The following is a 23,566-nucleotide window of genomic DNA, read 5'->3' as shown; positions in this document are numbered from 1 at the left end:
TAGAATAGAGTTTAAGTCTGTTATAGATACCTAAAAATGGTGTTGATTCAAATGTTAAGATTTACCTATTCTTTGCATATCTACAGTAAACTGTGATCCTTATTATTCAATTACTTTAAAGAAAAACAAATTTGAACAACTGAGTGAAAAGTTATTAACAAATGAGCAGTTGGTGTGTACAACTGCGGCAGGTAAGCCGCAACTTATAATCTATCGTATAAAATGTCCACTTTAATTCTGATATTTGATAAAATAACCTATTTCCAAGAATTTTGTTGATTGTTCTGCAAAGAATTTCAAGAATGCAATATTATTTTTGTAAAAGCTTATTTGCCTCTAAGTTTAAGAGAAGGGGAATTATTCTAAAAAAGTTCTTGAGATAATTCTGAAGAAGTTCTTGGCGAATAATCAATGTTATCTACCTACATATATCAAAATTTTAAAGATTTCGAACGCAGAATCAAATTCAAGACCATAACAAATGGGAGTTACTATTTGCAAAAGTAACTTATTCAAATCACTTCAAATGCTCTTCACAGGAGATTCCTCTGTGAGATTCGATTGAATTAGAGGAATTTATAAAAAAATGATTTTAAGTTCCAGGACATAAAAAATTTACTTCAATATCAAACCGTATTTGAATTTATAAATTACCCTATAAATGGTCACTTATTTAGTATTTACAAGACACTATTTGGTCACTATTTCCGTAATTTTAGTCACTAAAATCACTACTATTATATCGCATCAGCACTACCAGCCCTGTAACAGCGAACCACATTATTTTAAATGATTCGTCTGTGATATTACAGTCGCTATAAATCAATGGACTTTCTTTAAGTTTTATGAAGCACCAATTTTGGTCCCCTCCCTCTTGTAGCGTATTTTTTTACATGGCTGGTCACCCGTATCAACTTTAGATAACAATAGTAAATATTCTACCCGCGTTTCGCTCGTTGGGATGCTTTTAACTTGGTTGTCCATTGATTGGGTGACATCTCAACTAAAATTCAGTTATGCTGTCATAAAATTGTATCGAACTGGCCTTGATATTTCATAGTTGACAGTTGGAAATAACCTAGTGGGCTGTTTTGAATTAATCTCAACGGATTTCAACAATCACACCGTTGTCGGTAGATGGGATGAGGTTGCGTCACACTCAATCAGCCAATGATGACTGTGCCTACACAGCAAAAAATAAATTTTTATATTATATCCATAACGATGCACTTCGATCATGTCGAAAATCTCATGTAAATTTTTATGGCAACAACAATAAATAAATGCAGCAAAAGCAGCGTAATGCACTGTATTAATGATAATTGTGTCCCTTTTGCCAAGTAATATTACACCATATTTTCGACACGTTTGAAGTGCATCCACTTTGATGTGATATTAAAATAATGTTTTTGCTGTGTACATATTGCCATTCGGTGCCGCAGTGTGGAAGATAGTGGTTATTGTTGGTGCTGTTAGTAAACAATACTCCGTCTGTGGTTGTGTTCTCGCTCGTCTTCATAATGGGCCAACCCATTTGTATCCGTAATACAAAGCGCAACCCGCAGTTTACCTATTTTTCGAGCGAGTAACAAATTGTTTATATTTGGTCTACGACTTTCAATTTTGTATTGATTTCGTACAAATACATAGGTACGTCTTTGAATTAACTTCGTCATAAAATTGAATGGAACAATAGATTCGCTTGGAGTTCTTCTTTTGTTGTTGAGAAAATAGTGTGAAAATATCGAGGTAAATTTTAATTCTTTGCGCTCTCTAAGGCTTTGTATTGTAGTTTTTGAACTAAAATACCGTACCAAACGTATAATTTAATAATTATTGCCGAAATCATAGATATATTTGATGTTTTCTGCTCGAAAGGACGAAGAGGGGCGATTAGGCCTAAATAAATGTTTACCCAATGTTCCTACAGTTACTACCTCGATATAACGTAACTGTCACTTTTGACTTCCATCGTCGATATCGCACAAATAACAATTCAGTCATATAAATTGACATGACCAATAAATCGAGGATTGTCTCATATATCCGATGGTGTTATTACTTTGCTTGTTTTAATGATTGTTAGCTAGAAATCAGCGATGGAAAACAAACGTGACAGTTACGTTATATCGATGTAAACTTGTATTACCACACTAAAGGCACACACTGTATACAACTTGTGCTTTAATGTTCGTTGTGATTTTGCATGCAATGATTTCAATTTACCGGACTTGGCATTACATTATCGGTCTTTAAAGGGCTGATAACAATTTCTCGCAGTCACCACTCCCCTCAATGCGGTGACTGCGCCTGCTTGGATCCAATACGAAAACGTGAGAATGCGGCTATTATATTCGTATTTGCCATGCTCTCATGACAGTTGAAATACGGCACAACAAATATTAGCTGATAGAAGCTAATAGCAGCCCCGGCAAAAAAAAAAAACATCATACACTTGACCGCGAGCTTTGACTTTGCACGATTAGTTCGTTGTAATCAGTTCGTCTAGAACAACGCCAAGTGGAAGTGGATACTGAAATCGCGAAAATGGTTTGGACGCGCCCTAAGGAAGTACCGTACCCATCGGTTTGGCACACCTTCAAGGCCCGGGACGTGGACAGTGACCGGATGGTGAACTACGTGGTGCAGGATCTGCCGGAGGAGCGCTTCGAGCAAGCCATCAACCATATGCTGGGGATCTTCATCTATGATGAGCCAACGTGCAAAGCCAAAAGTGAGTGATTGAGTTTGATTGAACACAGTGCGGGAATAATGAACGGTCCGCTCTGCAGTGATGGAATTCGCAATGACTCGCAAACTTTTCGCATGCTGCTGAACTTGATCAGCTGATAACAATGCGATTGTGACCTTGGTTTGAGCGGTTTGAGCGACCGATGTGTTGCTTCTCTCTTTCTCATTGTTGGTACAACAGTGTTGTAGTGTGGAATTTAATCAAATTAGAATATGGAATTTGACAGATTGCAGATACAGAGAGGTGCCTCTGTTAGCGGATGGAGTTTTTGCCGGTATTCGTTTTTCTGGATTTCTTTAAAGCTGGTTTTTGGTAATGCAGATATCATTTGCGGTCAGTATTCTTACTACCAAAGATTAGGCAGCTAGGAATTGGGAAAAGGGAATACCGGGTTAAAACTCCAACCGCAAACAACGGTACCTCTCTGTAATGTTATTCATAATTTAGAAGCGACCGGCTCAGACTGGCGACGGAGCAAATCTCACGCAACTTTTCAAATAGTACAATCTACATTGATCGATTCTCTTCGTCGACTTTCTCTTTTGATCGCCTCGGCTGTGATAAGAGATGTTTCCGGATATTTTCGACACACAGTTTTATGAAAAAGCTAAAATCTAGCATCTACTATTATCGGTACAGTTGAAAACCGAAATAACGCACTAGAGCTACAATCGATTTTACTCTCGTTCTGTACGTTAGACATATCAAGCTGAACATTGCATTAGGTCCTAAGTAACATTGACAGACTCTTTGTATCCAACGGCCATGTAAAGACATTCCCAGGTATTTTCAGCACACAGATCGATAAAAGAAGCTTTTATCTAGCATCTGATATGACAAACACAACGAGAAACGGTTATGTGCTCAACTTATTAACGAAACAGAAAGTCGACGAAGAGAATCGATAATGTAACTTAGGTCCTAGTGCAATGTTCAGCTTGATATAGTGTCGGAAGTAGTGCGCTGTATCGCGCATCATTGTGCGGTTTCAGCTCACTATTTCCGACAGTACTATAGGGTAGAGAACTACTTCGGTCTAATAGCCCATTTTGGGCCTATCGAGCAGAAAACTTCAAATAAATTCATAATTTATGAGTTAAGAAGTCAATTATGCGTTTGGTACGATACTTTAGTTAATAAGCTACGGAACGAAGTCAATGAGAGCGCGTGATGGTGATGGTTTGCACCCATTCTTCCCAAAAACAAAATAAGCGCTCCGACCGAATCAATTTTTATCTCCATCCGATAGGCCGAAGTGAATTAATTGGCATTTCAATGCGTTAGGCCGAGTTTGGCGTCAAGAAGCAGTGTTAGATTTTTAACAATATCTCAACGATTGGTTTCTCTATATCAAATCTTACGGTACATACGGAAAGGTAAATTAATTTGGAAGCCATCAGTAATAATAACATTGATAAACTGCGCTGGATTAAGAAAGACTAAGTGCGGGTTGTGCTTAATAGGCCGGAAATGGGGTAGTTAACCCTATATTTCTAACGCACAGAACGAGAGTCAAATCAATTGTAGCTAGTGGGTTATTTTGGTTTTCAACTGTACCGATAATATAACAAATACGAGAATTGATATTATTAACAAAAGAAAGTCCACGAAGAGAATCGATCAATTGAGTAGAGTGGTCTATTTGAAAAGTTGAGCGAGAATATCAAATCACTAAATAGAACCCAATTTGCGTAGGCATGAACTTGATAATCTGACATATGTTGCTACAGCACCAAGCATTATTTATCATCAATTTTCTAAATTGCTTCAATTGGCGTTCTTCTCCTTATTGACCTTCTGTCGGCTAGACGACCAGGTTTGTGTGTCTCTTTATTTGACTACTGAGCGGTTCCACGAACAAGTGGGAAATTTTTCCAGTTTTTATTTTTTGTATTTTTTGATTTGCATGAAACCTTGCATACAAGTTTTTGGGGAAGAAAAACGCCGTTTTGCATACTTGGTTCGCCATTTTGAATCTAGCCTTACATATGAGAAGGGCCTATGAAAAATGCACATGATATCTTCAAAAAATTGTATCTCGGAAACGGTTTGTCCGATTGGTTTGGTGTCTTGGGCAAAGTTTTAGACAATTGTTGGTGTTATATGGAGAAAATATGCACGGTAAAAAAAAAAGTTTGGTATTTGTGTTTTGAACTAAAATATAAATTTTCCCTTTAAAGTGACATGTCAATAATTTTTATATTATCCTTATGTTATAGCTGACTGAAAATGCTATCCAGTGCACAGTAGGTTGTTCTGGAGAAAAATAGGTTACAATGAAAAAAATTGTTTTTTAAAAAAATACAATTTTCAAAAAAGCTATTAAGAAAAGTCAAAAAAGTTTGTCACCCTAATTTTATGAAAGTACATCAAATTTGGAAACAAAAAGTACTTCGGTAACATTTTTCTAAGATGCACCGTTTAGAAGATATTACTGATTTAATATTGTTTTTTTTTGATAACTTAATAAGTTTTGGCCCTTTTCGGATGTACTCCGTATTTTTCCAGTTTCAAAAGTATTTTTTTCGGAAAGATTGGAAAATTTTGAGTTAAAATGATAGTGACAGCTTAAAGATTCGAGTGAAATTCTCTGCCTTAAAAGTATTTTGAAAAACAAGTTACAAAATCCCACTATCAGGAACAATGATTTCTTCAAATGATTTTTGGTGCGTTGTGCTGAAAACGTGCTAACAAGTATTAGATACAGGTAATCAGATACCAGTTAGCTGTACTACGTACAGTTGGTGATTGTAAACATGGTCTTTGTTGGAACTAGTCCACCATGGCCACGCTGGCCATAACGAGGCTAGCTCCGTCGTTGACCGTGCCTTAATAATAAATAAAAAGAACGCAGTAGTCACCTTCCATCAAACTAGAGGGCTGCCGACTGATACCTCAATCAACAACCGCCGCACTCTTTATTCAATTCAGGTACATATATACAATTTACAATCTTCTTCAATAACAATATACCTACGCCAGCAAATCTACCTCGCGAAAGTTTGGTCACGATACCATCAGAGTCAACGCTAAGCACAATTAAATCAAATGAAGACTTCACGATGCCTGTAGACGTCGAAATATTCAACCGAGGAATAGCAGCTATTCGTGTTTCGCCTATAGATTTAGGTAAGGTTAAAAATGTTCACTATCCTGAAAAAAAGTGCGCTGAAATCGTCGAAGGTGTACGAAGAAATCTTTTTAAATTAGACGCTAAAACAGAAAAAGCAAACGAGTTTGATGAAGTCATAGAAAATATGAAAATTAAATTTTTAAATTCAGCCACAAAGCAAGAAAAACTATCAATTTTATCATTGTTGCCAAAATCATGGTCAGTACAAAAAATTGTAGACGAATTTAAAACCAGTAGAAATATGGCATCAGATGCAAGAAAGGAAAGAGATAATGTATTTGATTCATCTCAAGCCTCCGGCCAAGGCAATGTAAACTATTGACTATCACAGGAACACATAATGTTTGCGTTTGCACTACGCATGAAAATGTCAATTTAATTCTACATAGCTTAAAAAATACAATGTCTTGAATGATCTAAAAACATTAACGAATAGATTACTTTGCGAAAATAAGACAACTCATTGCCATCTACGAAGATGTAAAAACTGCCCAGATACCTCAGTTTTAGAAGACAGTTTATTGAAACAACTGGAAGAAAACTTTGTTGAAAAGCTTTCATTCGAACAATGGGTTACCACTGACAGATGTGATTTAGAAACTATTGTAAAGCAAACCGATGAGTTTGTTTCATTTTTCAGCTCAAAATTAGAAAGTTTGATTCCGCATGATTTTGTAAAAACCGAACAATCCAATTTTTTGAAAACTACAAAACAAAACTTGCAAGATGGTGAATTTTTAGCTATTTGTGACTTTTCTGAAAATTACAGCTTCGTTTTGCAGGATGAAGTTCAATCACACCATTGGAACGTGCAACAGGCCACAATCCATCCTTTCGTAATATATTATACTGAAAATATGCAAATTATACATTTTAGCTTCATTATAATTTCTGAAGAACTAAGACATGATTCAGTCGCTGTCAATTTGTTTATTGATAAAATGATAAACTTTTTACAAATTGATCAAAATAAAAACATAAAAAAAAATTATTTTATGTCAGATGGTGCTGCTTCACAGTATAAAAACCGAAAAAACTTTTCTAGCCTTTGTAAATTTAAGTCAAAGTATGGTATTGACGCTGAATGGCATTTCTTCGCAACATCGCACGGAAAAGGTCCATGCGATGCTATTGGAGGTACGATAAAACGCATGGCTACCAGAGCAAGTTTAGCCAAAGAACGCGAACACCCGATAAAGACTGCAAGAGAGTTGTTTAATTGGGCAAACAAACGAAAAGAAGAAGAACTTACAAAGTTGTCATTTTGTTATTCAACTACAGAAGAATACGAAAATATGTCTTTGCAGCTAAATAATCAATATAATAATGCAAAAACAATTCAAGGAACTCTAAAATTCCACTCATTTCTTCCTCTATCAGAAAATACAATAAAGGCAAAGCTTTATTCAAACTGTCCTGACAATGATGCCAAAATATTCAATATTGTTAAGAAAGTTGTGTAAACAATAATTTTATAAAAATACAGGAATAAAAATAAACTGATGATTTCCAACATAATGTTATTTTTTATTGCGCACAATCACCATCGCTGAAAAATAAGCTTAATTCGCTCTTTTGAATCTTGCTAATTGAGGAGCTTACATTTGCAGTTCTCAAAAAGGTGTATCTCGAAATCGAGTTGTCTCATCGGTTTGATGTCTGTGGCGATGTTCGGCAATAGAGAGAAAATATGCACAGTATAAACACATCCAGTTTAAATGGATTAAACTGTTAGGCAAGAGTTGAATGCACATTTTCAGCACAACGCACCAAAAATCACTTGAAGAAATCATTGTTCCTGATAGTGGGATTTTGTAACTTGTTTTTCAAAATACTTTTAAGGCAGAGAATTTCACTCGAATCTTTAAGCTGTCAGTGTCATTTTAACTCAAAATTTTCCAATCTTTCCGAAAAAAATACTTTTGAAACTGGAAAAACACGGAGTACATCCGAAAAGGGCCAAAACTTATTAAGTTATCAAAAAAAAACAATATTAAATCAGTAATATCTTCTAAACGGTGCATCTTAGAAAAATGTTACCGTAGTACTTTTTGTTTGCAAATTTGATGTACTTTCATAAAATTAGGGTGACAAACTTTTTTGACTTTTCTTAATAGCTTTTTTGAAAATTGTATTTTTTTAAAAAACAATTTTTTTCATCGTAACCTATTTTTCTCCAGAACAACCTACTGTGCACTAGATAGCATTTTCAGTCAGCTATAACATAAGGATAATAAAAAAATTATTGACATGTCACTTTAAAGGGAAAATTTATATTTTAGTTCAAAACACAAATACCAAACTTTTTTTTTACCGTGCATATTTTCTCCATATAACACCAACAATTGTCTAAAACTTCGCCCAAGACACCAAACCAATCGGACAAACCGTTTCTGAGATACAATTTTTTGTAGATATCATGTGCATTTTTCATAGGCCCTTCTCATAAGTAAGGCTAGATTCAAAATGGCGAACCAAGTATGCAAAACGGCGTTTTTCTTCCCCAAAAACTTGTATGCAAGGTTTCATGCAAATCAAAAAAGATGAAAATTACTCGTTGCTTTAATGATATGGAACCGCTCTACTGATAATGTGAATAATGATGAGGCTGATAAAGAACGAATAGGTCTGTTCCCGTACGCAAAATCTCGTACTGATTCTGAAACTATCCCGCTTTCTGTAGAAGAGAAGCAAAATCAGAAATTATGGAAATAACATTGTGTTCAGTAACTGCAATCTACTCCAAGTACGCGAGTAAATCGGATGAATGATTAATCCATTTGAGTGATTGCTCATTCGCCCATGATAATAAAGATGATTTGAACAATAAAAGTTTCACGAAGTGATTTAATATTAATACATTCATGTCCGTGTTGTTCGTCAGCAACACATTTTTCATAAGTCTGAAAAACATGATTTTTACTATATGTATGAATTGTGAAATAGTTAGGTTAAGCAAAGATATCAAATTAACAAGATATCCCACCAATCAATTCCTCATACAAGGCATATAATTACCACCCGAATGTGATCGCAGTGCCATCTGTTGAGTGCACATTGAAACTGTTGGGAGTTCCCCACTTCACCACCTGGGCTCAATAACTGACAGGTGTCAGCATGACAGATGTCAATGCGGACGTTGATGATCAGCCGAGGAAAGAGGACGATATCATCCTCGAAGTGATCATCATTATATTGCGATAGCGAGTTTCTTACTTGTTTGTGATTGTTCCGATTTTCAATCATTACTACTTTATATGCAACAGAAACACTTGAGAAAACCATCACACATCCAAGCGCGCATCATGATGTGCTTGTAATATGTTTTGCTTTTGAGCGAAACAGTTTCCAATATACCACCGGTATCAGTAAGATGCAAATCTCTAATAGTAATTGTTGATTTGCGGAGCTGGTGCTCAAAAGAATCTTAATAAGCATAGAAGTAAACATGGGAAAAGCATTCACTCTCTCTAAAGAATTATTCCAACACCCCAGCTATTCAAAAATTACATTGGAATAATCATTACTTTCATATTTTATAACGTAGGAAGTATTTGTCAACGTCGGTGATAGCACAAACGAAGTGACAGACGGAGCGGCTCGAAAACTTTGGTGACTAACCTGCTATCAACAATCAATACGAAACTAACGATTTTAAATTGGCTCACCACTTTAGTAGCCTATTGGTCCCAAGCAAACGATTAACGTACCCTATTCTAGTTGAAATTCTATTACTACACTATGTTTGTTTTGATTCGCTATGAAAGTTTGACAGATAACATCAGGGGTGTGTGGATTCATGCAGAACATGCAGGGGTGAGTGAAATAGCTTGGGACTGCTTGGGACCGTTGTTCTGGTACTGAGTGAGCCAAAAATAATAATGATTTTCTTCGGGACCCAGTGGTCTTAGAGTTACCTCTATGCTACTACCATAGAGGTAACTCTAAGACTAGAAGGTCCCGAAGAAATGTGCTCAACTTTTTGGCTCAGCTCTGGTACTATCTTCGGTCCCAAGCTAAACGATTCACCCCTCGAAACATAGGAAAATCCAATAACCCCTCATTTTATCTGTCAAACTTTCATAGCGAATCAAAACAAACATTGTGTAGTACTAGAATTTTGACTAGAATAGGGTACGTTAAACGGTTTGCTTGGGACGAATAGGCTACTCAAGTAGTGAGCCAATTTAAAATCGTTAGTTTCGTATTGATTGTTGCTACTACTGGATTGAACTAGCATTTTCACCAAATGTACTAGAATGTTTTGGTTCTATCTCTTTCACTCTACTCAAAACTGAAATGCATAAAAAAATGACAAAATGATACGCACTCTTTGCACACTGTCAAAGAATCGTTGTACACAAAATCAACTTTGTGCAAAACCAAAACAAAAATACTATCCCATCTGGTGGATGATGGCACAAGCTTCTAAGAAAATTCTATTACAGCGAACCACATTATTTTAATTGATTTCTTCACCAGTTAGTCGTCTGTCACTTCGTTTGTGGTGATAGCAAACGCAAACGGAAGAAGCCGAAGCTGAATGATGACGATGAGTGATGACACCGCTTCGTGTTTTGATTTGCGCTGTACCGTCCGCTCAGTTGTGTGGGTTCGTAAATGTATAGATGTTGGTGTGCGTGTTTTCTTCCAACGCTGCAGTTCAACGTTGTCTCGTCACAAACCGTTTGGCGCTGTTATCTGTCTCTATAAATTCCAAAGAGTGAAGGGGGTCTGGGTTAAGCCTTCACCACTTCATACACTGAAAAAAGTTTTCACTTAGTTTCTATGAGGAACGCACATCGTATTTTTTCCAATAAGAAAAATAATTATTGTTATCTGAATATCACATAGCAAAAGAAATTCTATATGAGAAATCATATAGATTTCATTGGACACATAATGTTCATGTGATTTAGTGGTGCAATTTCCAATTATGGGATCATATGAAAGTTACGTGAAATTCCCATGGATATTTTCCACTGGTTATGTGATTTATTTTACGAGTGTAGTAAAAACTTGACCGATAAGCTTCAAATAGACATGTTGATTTTGTGTCCCACCTTGAGAACCTGGCCATATAGAAAGTTGCTGTCTTTGGCAAAGATAACCAGAAGATCGTGGTTTTCCGGATAGTTAATTTTTGAATTCACTTACTACGTGGTACAAGTGTAGATTAAAACTTCTTGTGCTTGCTGGATATGGAGATCCTGACCATCTTGAAAGATACTCATCCATATATTTATTTATTTTTTGTATGAAAAATACAAATATATCGGTGACTAGTTTTGTTCTAGATCACTTTATTATGCTCTTTCTATCTGATCTTCAACAAAGTTTTCCAAATAGACAGGAGATATCTTTTGATTCAATCAAAACTGACCTTGGTTTCAGAATTTTGATCTAGATCCGTTCTAGTTTTTTGCTCCAGCATCTTATTAGACAATACGGAGATCGCAGTAGGCCGCGCTTGAAAGCTGACGTATTTTTCTTTTGCTGCGTAATTTTCGTCAGCGAATTAAACATTGTTTGCTTTAAATTTGTTAATTTGTGTGCGGAGATTTAGTTTCAAGTGTTCATAATAAAGAGCGGCGCAATAGGTTATAACACGTGGAACGAGGAACTACCAATTGTCAGCTAAAACAAAGAAAAACACACGTTTATCGTTCAGAGTACTAATAGCGAATGAGTATTATTTATCTGTATTTGAATACAAAGGCGAGGGATGGTTAGTTACATGTATGCACTCTTATTACCCCCCGTTAATCCAATAACCCGAGCAAATATCTTAGTTTTTCAAACTGAATCCTAGGCAACCCTTTCGTCATGGCGTCTGCTACTTGATCCTCCAATGGCACATACAAAAGACGAACAGTTCCAGCATCTATTTCGTTCTTCACAAAATGAAAACGCACATCTACGTGTTTCAATCGCCTGGTCGGCCTATCACTTTCCGCTACACGAATGCACGCTTATACCCCGGACAGACTATGGCTTATATCATGTAATATAGACTGGCTTGCAATGAGCACTCATATATAGGATTTCCAGTGAAAACTAGATGTATGAGTGCTCATTGCAAGCTAGCCTATATTACATAATATAAGCCATAGTCTGTCCGGGATATAGTCCTCACCAGCCGGGTTGGTATTGGTGCGAGTTGCGTGTATTAGTGAGATGAAATTTTTTGTCAGCTGTAAAAAATGTTTTGTTTGCTGTAAGAACTGTCATTCTAAAGTAAAAATAAACACGGTAACAGTCAAGTACCTTTTTGTGAGTAAAGGTTAATCCATTTTTGATAAAGGTGGTTTTACTCATTAATGAGTAAATTATTTTAACAACAATGAGTTTCTGCTAACAGTAGCTAACAGTTACTAGTTAATTGGCATAATGAATAACTCATTAATTAGTGGTGCTGCTCTTATTTACAATGGGTTCACTTTTACTCATAAATGGATGTTTGATTCTTACCGTGCACATGACAGTATACGCTAGTGTGTGTAAAATTATGTTATTAGTGTAGTGTTCGTGACATCCTGCTTGGAGAACTCAATTAGTTATCTTCGTATATTATCGTTGGATCAGCAACACGTTCTTCCAGATCTCGCAACAAATCTCGCAGCCAAATTGCTTTGGTAACCGTCATGGTGAGAGCAGCGTATTCGGCTTCAGCCGCCGACAACGCCACAGACACCTGCTTCCTTGTGGACCACGATACGGTAGCCCCTCGTATCTTGAATACGTATCCTGACAGAGACTTACTGTTAACAAAGTAGGCGTTGGATTGCTGTCTTGAACACTCCAATCAATTTTCTAGCGTTATTCCATATCAAGACACTGAAGAGAGCAGTCATACCAAGATAACTTTATCGTTAATAAAACTTGTTCATTGTTAAGTGTTGTCCTGGTTATTTCCTGTCCGCCCCATCCGCACCGTATTTCTTTAGGTTATGGGCTCGTCTACGAAGGAAGGCTCTGGAATTCCGCAGCTAAACGGATCGAACTTTGAGAACTGGCGTTTTTGCGTTCAACTCTACCTGGATGCGGCGGAAGTTTCAGAAGCGCTTACGGGGCAAGTTCCTGGCGCAACGGATGCTGGAAGAGCGAAGTTTATGCAGACAGATCGGAAAGCGAAGTCACTACTGGTCGGATTCCTTTCCGATGAATGTCTTGGCATAGTACGGGACAAGGAGACGGCTCGCGATATGTGGAAGGCACTCGAAGACACCTTCGCGAAGAAGTCTGTGGCAAGTCAGACTCTGTTACGGAAGCAACTGGCAAGACTTCGGATGAAGGAGGGTACTTCAATGCGGCATCATTTCCAGCAGTTCGACGACATCGTACGGCAGCTCAAGACCGCTGGTGCGAAATTGGAGGAGAACGATACGGTATCAGTTATTTTTGACCCTTCCCGACAGCTACGACTCCATGGTAACAGCTTTAGAGAATATAAATGAAAAGGACCTGACGTTGGAAACCGTGAAGCAACGATTGTTGGCGGAGGAATCCAAGCGGTCTGATCGGATGGAAGATTCTTGTGAAGATAAGGGTGCAGCGTTTGTCGGAGGACGAAATAAGAAGACCAAAAAGTTTACCGGAAAATACCATCGTTGCGGAAAGGTGGGACATATGCAAAAAGATTGCTATGTTAAGAAGCCAGAAGGTAAGGTGAATGCGGCCGTTAACAGCAAATCAGTTTCATTCATGGTGAACAAGATGCCGACGAAGACGGAACATAAGAGGTCAGTTTTCGTTGTGGATTCTGGATGCAGCGACCATCTGGTGAACACTTTGGAATGCATGCAGTCGGTGAGGAAACTCAAACAACCGTTCGTGATCGATGTAGCCAAAGATGGTGTTTCAATTATCGGAAACTACGAAGGTGAAGTTACTGGACTATCAAGAGAAGGTGTGAAGTTTGAAATGAAAAATGTGATTTTCGTGCCCGAGCTGAGAGGAAACCTGCTATCCGTGAAGAAGATGTCCCAAGTGGGAATCGACGTACTATTCACAAGCCGTGGTCTAGAGCGGATTCACTCGGACGTGTGTGGACCAATCAATCCTCCGGCCTGGGATGGATCGAAGTATTTTGTTTCATTCATCGACGATTATAGTCACTTTGCGTGTATCTATGTGATGAAGAAGAAGTCCGAGGTTTTTGGTCGTTTTCAAGAATACGAAGCGATGGTGACCGCCCAGTTCGAAAAACGAATCAGCAAGCTAACCGTGGATCAAGGGCGTGAGTACGGCTCTAAGGAACAAGAAGCATTCTACAAGCGAAAGGGGATTCAAATCCAGCCAACCGTAGCATATTCTCCGCAACAGAACGGAGTTGCCGAGAGGTTCAATCGAACGCTAATTGAAAAGGTAAGGACAATGCTGATCGACTCGAATATGCCCAAGTACATGTGGTCGGAAGCAGTGCTTACCGGTACGTATATATTAAATCGTTGCCCTACTGCTGCTCTATCGGACAACCGTACGCCTGCTGAGTATTGGACCGGTGTGAAACCTGATCTATTGAAATTGAGGATTTTCGGATGCAAAGCATTTGCATGGGTGCCAGGGCAACTCCGGAAAAAGCTGGACAACAAGAGTCGCGAGGCGGTGATGGTGGGCTATGCTCACAACGGATACCGCCTTTGGGATAGAACGTCAAGAAAATTCCTCGTAGCCCGTGACATCAAATTTGACGAGAATTCATTACCGTACGCTTTTGAAGACAGTCAAGATTCGAGGGTACCGTTGGTGATTCCAATGCTATATCCGGCCGTCGAAGATGACCAGCAAGCTGAATTGGAAGAGCAGCCAGATGACCAGCAAGTTGAGTTCGAAGACGCGATGCCTGTGCTAAGTGATGACGAGGATGAGGTTGAACTAGACGAACAACCTGTGGAGCAACTTGAAAAACCTGGGGCGCTCCCTTCACAATCAAGAGGTGAAGACTGTTCAGAGTTAAACACTAGGCGTGGTGAACGGGAGCGCAGGCTCCCAGGTAAGTTTCTTGACTTTCTAACTGGGTTCAGAGCAACGTCTGCTGGAAAAATTTCAACATTCCCAGATTTCCCGGATTCGTACGATGAAATCAACGCGCGGAATGACCAAAAACTGTGGCTGGATGCAATCGATGAAGAACTGAAATCCCTGGAGACCAACAAGGTATGGGAATTGGTGCCATGCCCAACCGGCGTCAAACCGCTGCAGTCACAGTGGATCTTCCGCACGAAAGAGGATGAAGAAGGAAACCCTGTGCGCTATAAAGCAAGGTTGGTCGTCAAAGGTTTCTTGCAGAAAGCCGGTTTGGACTACAACGAAACCTACGCACCTGTGGCGAAGCTGACGACAATCCGTATTGTGCTGGCTGTCGGTGTTCAAAAAGGGTTCCATTTCCACCAAATGGATGTGAAGACGGCGTTTCTTCACGGTGAGCTGCAAGAGAAAATATTCATGGCGGTTCCGAACGGCGTCAAGGCGAGAGCTGGCACGGTGTGCAAATTGAAAAAGAGTCTGTATGGCTTGAAACAGTCCCCTCGCTGCTGGAACGAGAAGTTCAATCAAGCGCTGCTGAAGTTAGGTTTTATTCGTTCCAAGCACGATTATTGCCTGTACACCCGTACCGACGAGAGGGGGGAAGATGCCATTTTCGTCGTACTATATGTTGATGACCTTCTCATAGCGGGAGCGAAGCTGTCAACAATTTTGAAATTGAAGAACGAATTATCCCGGATGTTCGCCATGACCGACTGTGGAGAGCTTAGCCATTTCCTTGGCATGAAGATACGCTACAATCGACAAGACGGAAAGATGATGCTGTCTCAAGAAGCAAGTCTAGAAAAGATCTTCCAGAAGTTTGGCATGTTGAAATGCAATCCTACAAGGACCCCGATGGAGAAAGGTTTGCAGCTTTATCGTCAAGTTTCCGAAGCTAATGGAGTACCTATCGTGAGCTACTGGGAAGTTTAATGTACGTGATGGTATCAACGAGATCGGACATTTGCTATCCTGTCGGGTACCTGGGGAGATTCCAAGCTCAACCCGGACAACAGCACTGGACCGCTCTCAAGCGAGTAGTGCGTTACCTGAGAGGGACGATGGATCATTGCTTGACTTTAACCCGGGATGTTCAAGCAAAACCACTAGTTGGGTTCGCGGATGCAGACTGGGCTACCGATACCGAGGACAGGAAGTCAGTGAGCGGATTTGTCTTCCAGGTGTTTGGATCGACTGTTGCCTGGTCTAGTAAAAAACAAACGACGGTCGCCACTTCATCAAGTGAAGCAGAGTATGTGGCGTTAAGCGCTGCAGCATCGGAAGCAATATGGTTGATTGGTGTCCTAGGCGATTTGGGTGAAAAGCAGATCGAGCCAGTTGCCATATATGAAGACAATCGTGGGTGCATCGGCATGGCTAAGAACGTGGAGAGCAAGAGAGTGAAGCATATTGATATCAAACATCATTTTCTTCGGGATCTTGTCATCGCTGGGAAGCTGCTGATAGAACCAATTGCAAGTGAGAACCAATTAGCTGACTTCTTTACCAAGTCCTTGGACGCTGGCCGATTCGAGGAATTAAGGACGAAGCTAGGAGTATCCAAACGAGAGGGGGTGTTAACAAAGTAGGCGTTGGATTGCTGTCTTGAACACCCCAATCAATTGTCTAGCGTTATTCCATATCAAGACACTGAAGAGAGCAGTCATACCAAGATAACTTTATCGTTAATAAAACTTGTTCATTGTTAAGTGTTGTCCTGGTTATTTCCTGTCCGCCCCATCCGCACCGTATTCCTTTACTTACCAACAATCAATACGAAACTAACGATTTTAAATTGGCTCACCACTTTAGTAGCCTATTGGTCCCAAGCAAACGATTAACGTATCCCATTCTAGTCGAAATTCTAGTACTACGCAATGTTTGTTTTGATTCGCTATGAAAGGTTGACAGATAAGGGAGTCCGCTTTGAGAAGCGTCCAAGAACGGTTGTGTGTTTTTGCTCCGCTGCGTGCTTTTTTTTTAGAGCTCGGGCTATCTTTGTGCTGCCGTGTAGTTTTTCGGTGCTCGCATTTGAATAGTTTTATGTCCCGGACGCGATAATTCTATTTAGAATGATTTGTGCTGATGTTTTTCCCCTGTTGCTTTGGTGCCTGGTGTGCTCTCGCTCCCTTTGTTGACAGTGTGACTCGACCGCGCTGATCTATTATTAGGTTTTTGCGGTGTGCATTGCTTTTGTGCACAGAGTGACATGAAGAAGAAAAGTGATATTTAGTTATTGTGTGTTTGGATTCGCTGGAGGAGGAATTGTTTAAAAATGACTAGAGAAAATTAAGCATCGAGAATGCGCTCCCGGATGTATTGATTTGGTGAGTACGTTCCAGTTGAAGATTGTTCTCTCTAAATATCCCTTTTTTGAATACGTTTCATCAATCAAACATTATTATATGTTGGGTTTGGGGGGGGGCAGCCTAAGGGTTTCAATGGATTTGTAGACTGGACAAGTGTTCGTGGATTTGCCAGTCCCTTGTCACGTGTTGATAGACGTACATCTTGTCGTTTGTCTTCCAAAGGTCTTCAATGAAGTTGATTCACCCAGCTGCAACAAACCATCAGGCAGAACTTTACAACCAGTGAAGTATCTGCAGTCATATGTAATCCTTGCACTGATGGTGGGTTCTATTCACATCACATGTTCCCCTATAAAAAAGTGAATTTGTGTCGCATATATTATAATCTCATCTGATTCTGGATTTTACAGTCAGCTTCACAGGTGTCAACCTCCTGCCCAGGAATAAGGAAAACTTCGTTAAAGTCTCTTATTGTGTTTCCCTTCCGACTGGGGGACTTGTAGACTTCGGGGCAAACTTTCTTTGACGGTGGTGGATTATTCCCTTCGTTCGCCTCCGTATCCGAAACTGGCTACATCTGTTCCAATTCTGCTTCAGCCTCCAAGCGAGTCTTGAACTCTCTTTTTTTCACTCAATTGATACGTTCCCACATTGGGTTTGGCATGGAGAACTCGTCTTGAGAGAGTTTCGCTACCGCGTTTTTTTTCCGGCCAGTGTAGGATTCCAGCTTCTTTCCAACCAGAAAGAATTACGGTTAGGCATGTTTCGCATCTTTCAATTGTTTGTACCACTTTAAATGGCATTTTTTCCGCACTTGAACTTGGACGACACTAGCTGACTCCCTTCCGAAACATTTTGAACTGTCACTTTTCTCCAGGCAACTTTGTCATCATAAAACTGAACGGTACCAAGTCAAGTCAAAATGGATAATAAATAAACAATAAGGTATTCAAATTTACTTTATAAATGCTATAATAAACCATTGTGCAGCGATGATCGAGACGTTTCCGTCGGATAAGATTATTTTGCGGCCGAGTGTCTAGGAAGCTATGGAAACCGAAATGGCTCTTGATTTTGTTTTATGCCCTTATAGTATAAACCACCATCGCACTTTGTGAGTTGCCCCAATAGAACCCTTGCTTTTGGTTTGAATCAGTACAAATTCGTTCTATTATATATATAAAAAAAAAGAAGTATACATATTCATTTTCTTCCGAACTAAATAAACCACCATCACACTTTGTGAGTGGCCCCAACAGTATCCTTGCCGTTGGTCTAAATCGGGTCAAATCGGTTCTAATAATTATTTTATATTCAATCAAGTAAACCACCATCACACTTTGTGAGTGGCCCCAACAGCATCCTTGCTGTTGGTTTAAATCGGTTCAAACCGCTTATAATTAATTATTTTGGTCATTGATAAAATAAAATAAACCATCATCACACTTTGTGAGGGGCCCCAACAGTATCCTTATTGTTGGTTTAAATCGGTATACACACATCTAATAATGATCTACATCTCTAGACAGCCGGCTGTTTAGAGCATAAATCGAAAACACTTATAAATAACTACACAAAACAAAAGATCGCATCACTTATCAAGGTGAATCCTGATCCAACGAACCTAACCCACTAACAAAACCTCCTTCCTGTGACTTTTGTGGGATGCAGAGGTAAACACGGTCCCAAAACAACAAAAGTCACACACTAACATTCCTTCCCTCTCCCACCTGATTGCAAGGACGTGGCCGGTGACGTTATTGATCTTTAAAGGTAGGAGTCACTGGAACATGTACACTGAGAATGGCAGGTTACTACCAAGCCCCATTCAGTTGATTCTTTGTACAATTTCACTGGTTCAGATCAATCACGGAGTGCAACTATCGATACGTGCAGTCAGACTAAGCTAAGCTAAGCTAAGCTATGAAAGGTTGACAGATAAAATGAGGGGTTATTGGTTTTTCCTATGTTTCGAGGGGTGAATCGATTAGCTTGGGACCGAAGAGAGTACCAGAGCTGAGCCAAAAAGTTGAGCACGTTATTTCGGGAGCTTCTAGTCTTAGAGTTACCTCTATGGTTGTATCATGTAGGATACACGGTAAATGGATACCGTCTTTGGGACTGTGAAAAACGAAAAATTGTTAGTGAAACCTTGTTGTTCGGAAAACAATCCGAAGTAGAAGTGAGTGTTCCAAAGACGGTAGACCTAGGTGTTGACGAAACATAAAGTTATCATTTAGTGATATATCGTATTTTGCCTGTGTTTGCCTTGAGTGACTCGGTTGACATTGAATCTAACCTCCAAAAACTAAGACGCAGCTTCAGTTCCATTGTTCGGTGTTGGTTTTCATTGCCTCCCGGGAGCCCGGTTCTCCGAGTACGGCGTGTAGTTCTGTTCTATTGAGAGTTTCTTAACCGTGGATGAGGTCCGGTTGGTGAAATAGTCCGGGATCGTGCTGATAATGTATCCGTCGCGAGTTTTGGTGGTGATTCTGTGGCTGATGTTGCCGTGAATCAGCAAGTTTCCACTTGCAAAAGTGCTCGGCTACTGGTCTCTCGCCGGTGTCCGAGAATGCGAGCAATATGAAAAATGCCTCGCTGGATACGCCCAAGACTGGAGGGGTGATAGCTGGTGGCCGCGAAAGGTTCCTGAGGAAAGCACTAGAAGCGATCCTCCTCCCAGATGACCATGGCAATGCAAGAGAATTGGTGTTCGTCTCAGGAAGTATTAATTAACATGGTGAGACCAGTCCAAATACTTTTTTCAATTAAAAAAATATGTATAGGGGAAATGTCTCTAATGTTGGCCTATGGATCTAAGATTGGGCCCATCGCTAAAAATCTGCTATTTATCAATTTTATCTAGATGAACGCGGCAGTGGGACGGTACTAATTGATATTTTTGTTCGCTTTTGAAAAATTAGTCGATTGCTATTTTTATGTATGGGCCCAAATTAGGGGCATTTAGGCATACATTACATCCATTTCCCCTATATACACTAAATACGTGCCAGGATTCAAAAGAACATTTTGAAACTGGAAGTGTGTGTGTGTGTAATACTAATATCCAATTGATAAAGGTAATACATACATGCACACACACAAATATCTTATTGAACAAAACCTCATAACACCTCTAATTAAAGTCATATAGAGTTTTAGTGTCTTGCGCAAAAGTTGTTCAAGTGAATTATATCTATCTTTTGATATCATTCGTTTTGATCTAGATCGCTATATTTAGATCTAGATGAGCACTATTTTTTGAGGAAGCACGCTATTATTTAAAATTCTTCATCAAAAGTCTTCCAGATCGATAAGAGTTATCTTTTGATTCAATTAATTGACCTTGATTTCAGAATTTTTATCTAGATCAGTCCTATGTTTTTGGTACAAGCATCTTATCGAACAAAACCTCATAGCCCTAAAATTTAAGTCATAGAGGTTTAGTGTCCTAGGTAAAGTTGTTGATCTTTATTTTGACATCATTAGTTTTGATCTAGATCACTATATTAATATCTAGATTAGATCTATCTTTTGAGGAAGCCCGCTATTAATACAAAATCTTCATCCAAGTTTAACAGATAGATAAGAATTGAGCAATTCTCTACAGACTGACGTATTTTTTAATTTTTTTATTAATTTGTCGGCTCCGATTTTGATGAAAATTTGCACAGTTGTTCTTTTTTAGTAAAGATGCCAATTTGTGTTATCAGTTCTTCAAATTGAATCATGACTACTTTTTGAAAAGGGCCTGTGTAAAAATAGTACTAATGTGTTTAAAAATATATATTGCCGAAACGCTTTGTTCGATTGATTTGGTGTTCTCAGCAAAGTTGTAGACATTATTTTGGCAATTGTGTAAAAAATACACTGTAATTTTTTTTGTTTGTTTCAATGAAAAAAAATATATTTATTATTAAAAAAGTTAATTTCTCAAAAAGCACATTTTTGAAAATTTTCGTTTAAAGCCTCATTGAAGCTCATAGAGTATGCTACTAACTGGCAAAGTATGGTGATGGTAAACTCAAAAACAAAAAAGTTATGATTTTTTGAAAATTTCACGATTTTTACATTTGCATTAAAAACACATGTTTTTTAACCGTGTATATTTTTTCTAGAATCGAATTTTAACTTTGCACAACTTTCTGCAAGACACTATAGCAATCAAGCAAGCCGTTTTTGCAATGTATTAAAATGTTTATTTTATAAGCGCTTTTCTACACAGGCCCTATTGGAAAAGTAGTCGGGGTTCGCTATTACAATTTGTAATAGCGAATCAACATTATATCTAGCATATCCACATATTTTTGTTGAGAAAAATGAAGATTTATAAAACTGTCCCAGCGGTTATGATCTTCCGGATTTTGAATGTGTAGTTATTTAAGCAGTAAATCAGTTCAGATATGTAGAAAATCGTAAAATAAGTCCACTACCGATGGGATTTGCAAAGTGTGCAATAAAATATGCATGCATTCAAAAATGTACTTTTTGAGAAATTAACTTTTTTAATAATAAATATAATTTTTTTCATTGAAACAAACAAATTTTTTTATAGTGCCTATTTTTTACACAATTGCCAAAATAATATCTACAACTTTGCTGAGAACACCAAATCAATCGAACAAAGCGTTTCGGCAATATATATTTTTAAACACATTAGTACTATTTTTACACAGGCCCTTTTCAAAAAGTAGTCATGATTCAATTTGAAGAACTGATAAAACAAATTGGCATCTTTACTAAAAAGGAACAACTGTGCAAAGTTTCAGTTTAATTGGAAATGATCGGTCAGGATCAATTTGCGAACCTTCGTGGAATGCCTCAATTATCTCTTGACATCATTAGATCTGACCTTGATTGCTTAATTTTGATCTAGATCTGTTCTTTTTTTTTGGCACAAGCATCCTATCGGAAAAAAATCATAACACCTAAAATTGATTTTTTTTTTTTATTTATTATAGTCACTTTAACACTCTTGGGTCATTCGTGACTTGTCCGGGGTGAGATTTGAACTCGTGACTCCGGCGTGAGAGGTATGGATGCTAACCACTACGCCGGAGTCGCCCCCCACCTAAAATTCAAGTCAAAGAGGTTTAGTGTACTGGGCAAAGTTGTTCAGGTGAGTAAGATCTATATTTTGACATCATTAGTTTTGATCTAGATCTTTATATTATGATCTAGATTAGCTCTATCTTTTGAGGAAGCACGCTATTAATTTAAAATCTTCATCAAAGTTTTCCAGATAGATAAGAGTTATCTATTGATATCATTAGATCTGACCTTGATTACTAAATTTTGATCTACATCAGTCATATTTTTTGGTAGAAGCATCTTATCGGACAAAACCTCATATCACCCAAAATTCAAGCCATAGAGGTGTGGCGTATTGGGCAAAGTTTTTTTTTCAAATGAATAAGATCTATCTTTTGACATCATTAGTTTTGATCTAGATCACTACATATTTATCAAGATGTGCTCTTTCTTTTGAGGAAGCACGCTTCCGCAATTCAAAATCTTCATCAAACTTGGTTTTTATGATTTCAAAATTAGGAATACAAACAAACAAGGGCTTCGACAAATCTGTAACATTTCGTACTTTATTTATTCTAAATTGGAATTGAGGCCTAGGTTGGCCTCATCATCTTCAAGAAGAAAAAAAAGCCCTCCCTAGTTTGATCATTCAGAATTAACAACACTTCCCCTTTCTATTTCAGAACTCGCCGAAGAACCCCAGAGCGTGCAGGAAATCGGTGACATTTGGCGCGAGCTCGTCAAGGACAAGATGGCCCTCGTTTGTTTCCGCGAAGGATCCGATGAAATCGCCGGCCTCAACATGACGTACGTTTCCTGTAAGGACGAGAAACAGGACTACAACGTAGGTAGCAAGCATTTTTTAATTGTTCAATATGGTTTCAAACCTTGAACTCCCACCAGTGTAAAGGCGACCGCTGGCGGGACGTCCTTGACTCGGTGCTTTACTTCTCCGAGCGGAGCAACATCTACGAACGGTACCAAGTCGACGAGTACCTGGCGGCGATGGGCCTCTCGGTGATGCCCAAGTTCCGCGGCCGGGGACTGGCAACAGAAATCCTCCGGGCCCGGATTCCCCTCTGCCGGGCCGTTGGGCTGAGCTTAACTTCGACGGTGTTCACAGCCATCGGGTCACAGGTTCCGGCCGCCAAGGTGGGATTCGAGGAAACCTTCGTGATGGAGTACGCCGAGCTGGCCAAGGTGAATGCGAGATTTGAGTTTCCCAGCATCCAGAGCAAGTACTGTAAGAGCATGAGCTTGAGGATTGAATAAAGCGAGTTTTTTTTTTCCTCGGTATCAATGTAATGCATC

General features: G+C 38.8%; 2 protein-coding genes across 2 annotated transcripts in view; both read left to right on the top strand.

Moving 5' to 3' along the window:
- The window catches only part of LOC135702184 (uncharacterized), a 115,241-nt gene that overhangs the window by 10,636 nt on the left and 81,039 nt on the right, over window positions 1-23,566 (top strand). The gene's annotated exons all lie outside the window — the stretch shown is intronic.
- LOC135702183 (uncharacterized) lies at window positions 2,507-23,547 on the top strand. Its single transcript, XM_065223209.1, has 3 exons — window positions 2,507-2,734; window positions 22,939-23,099; window positions 23,159-23,547. Exons 1-3 carry the CDS (start codon window positions 2,548-2,550, stop codon window positions 23,525-23,527), a joined length of 717 nt encoding a protein of 238 aa, XP_065079281.1. The 5' UTR covers window positions 2,507-2,547; the 3' UTR covers window positions 23,528-23,547.

This window comes from Ochlerotatus camptorhynchus, unplaced genomic scaffold, assembly GCF_037179485.1.
Source record: "Ochlerotatus camptorhynchus isolate MF236.1 unplaced genomic scaffold, CSIRO-AGI_Acam_v1.1 ptg000185l, whole genome shotgun sequence".
NCBI classification, from domain to species: Eukaryota; Metazoa; Arthropoda; class Insecta; order Diptera; family Culicidae; genus Ochlerotatus; species Ochlerotatus camptorhynchus.
This window is presented reverse-complemented; position numbering and strand designations above follow the sequence as displayed.

Bases quoted from the DNA above. Each gene is read 5' to 3' on its own strand.
- LOC135702183 (XM_065223209.1), top strand. From the start codon at position 2,548: ATGGTTTGGACGCGCCCTAAGGAAGTACCGTACCCATCGGTTTGGCAC. The intron at 2,735-22,938 runs GTGAGTGATTGA...TTTCTATTTCAG, and splicing joins GCCAACGTGCAAAGCCAAAA to AACTCGCCGAAGAACCCCAG. The intron at 23,100-23,158 runs GTAGGTAGCAAG...AACTCCCACCAG, and splicing joins ACGAGAAACAGGACTACAAC to TGTAAAGGCGACCGCTGGCG.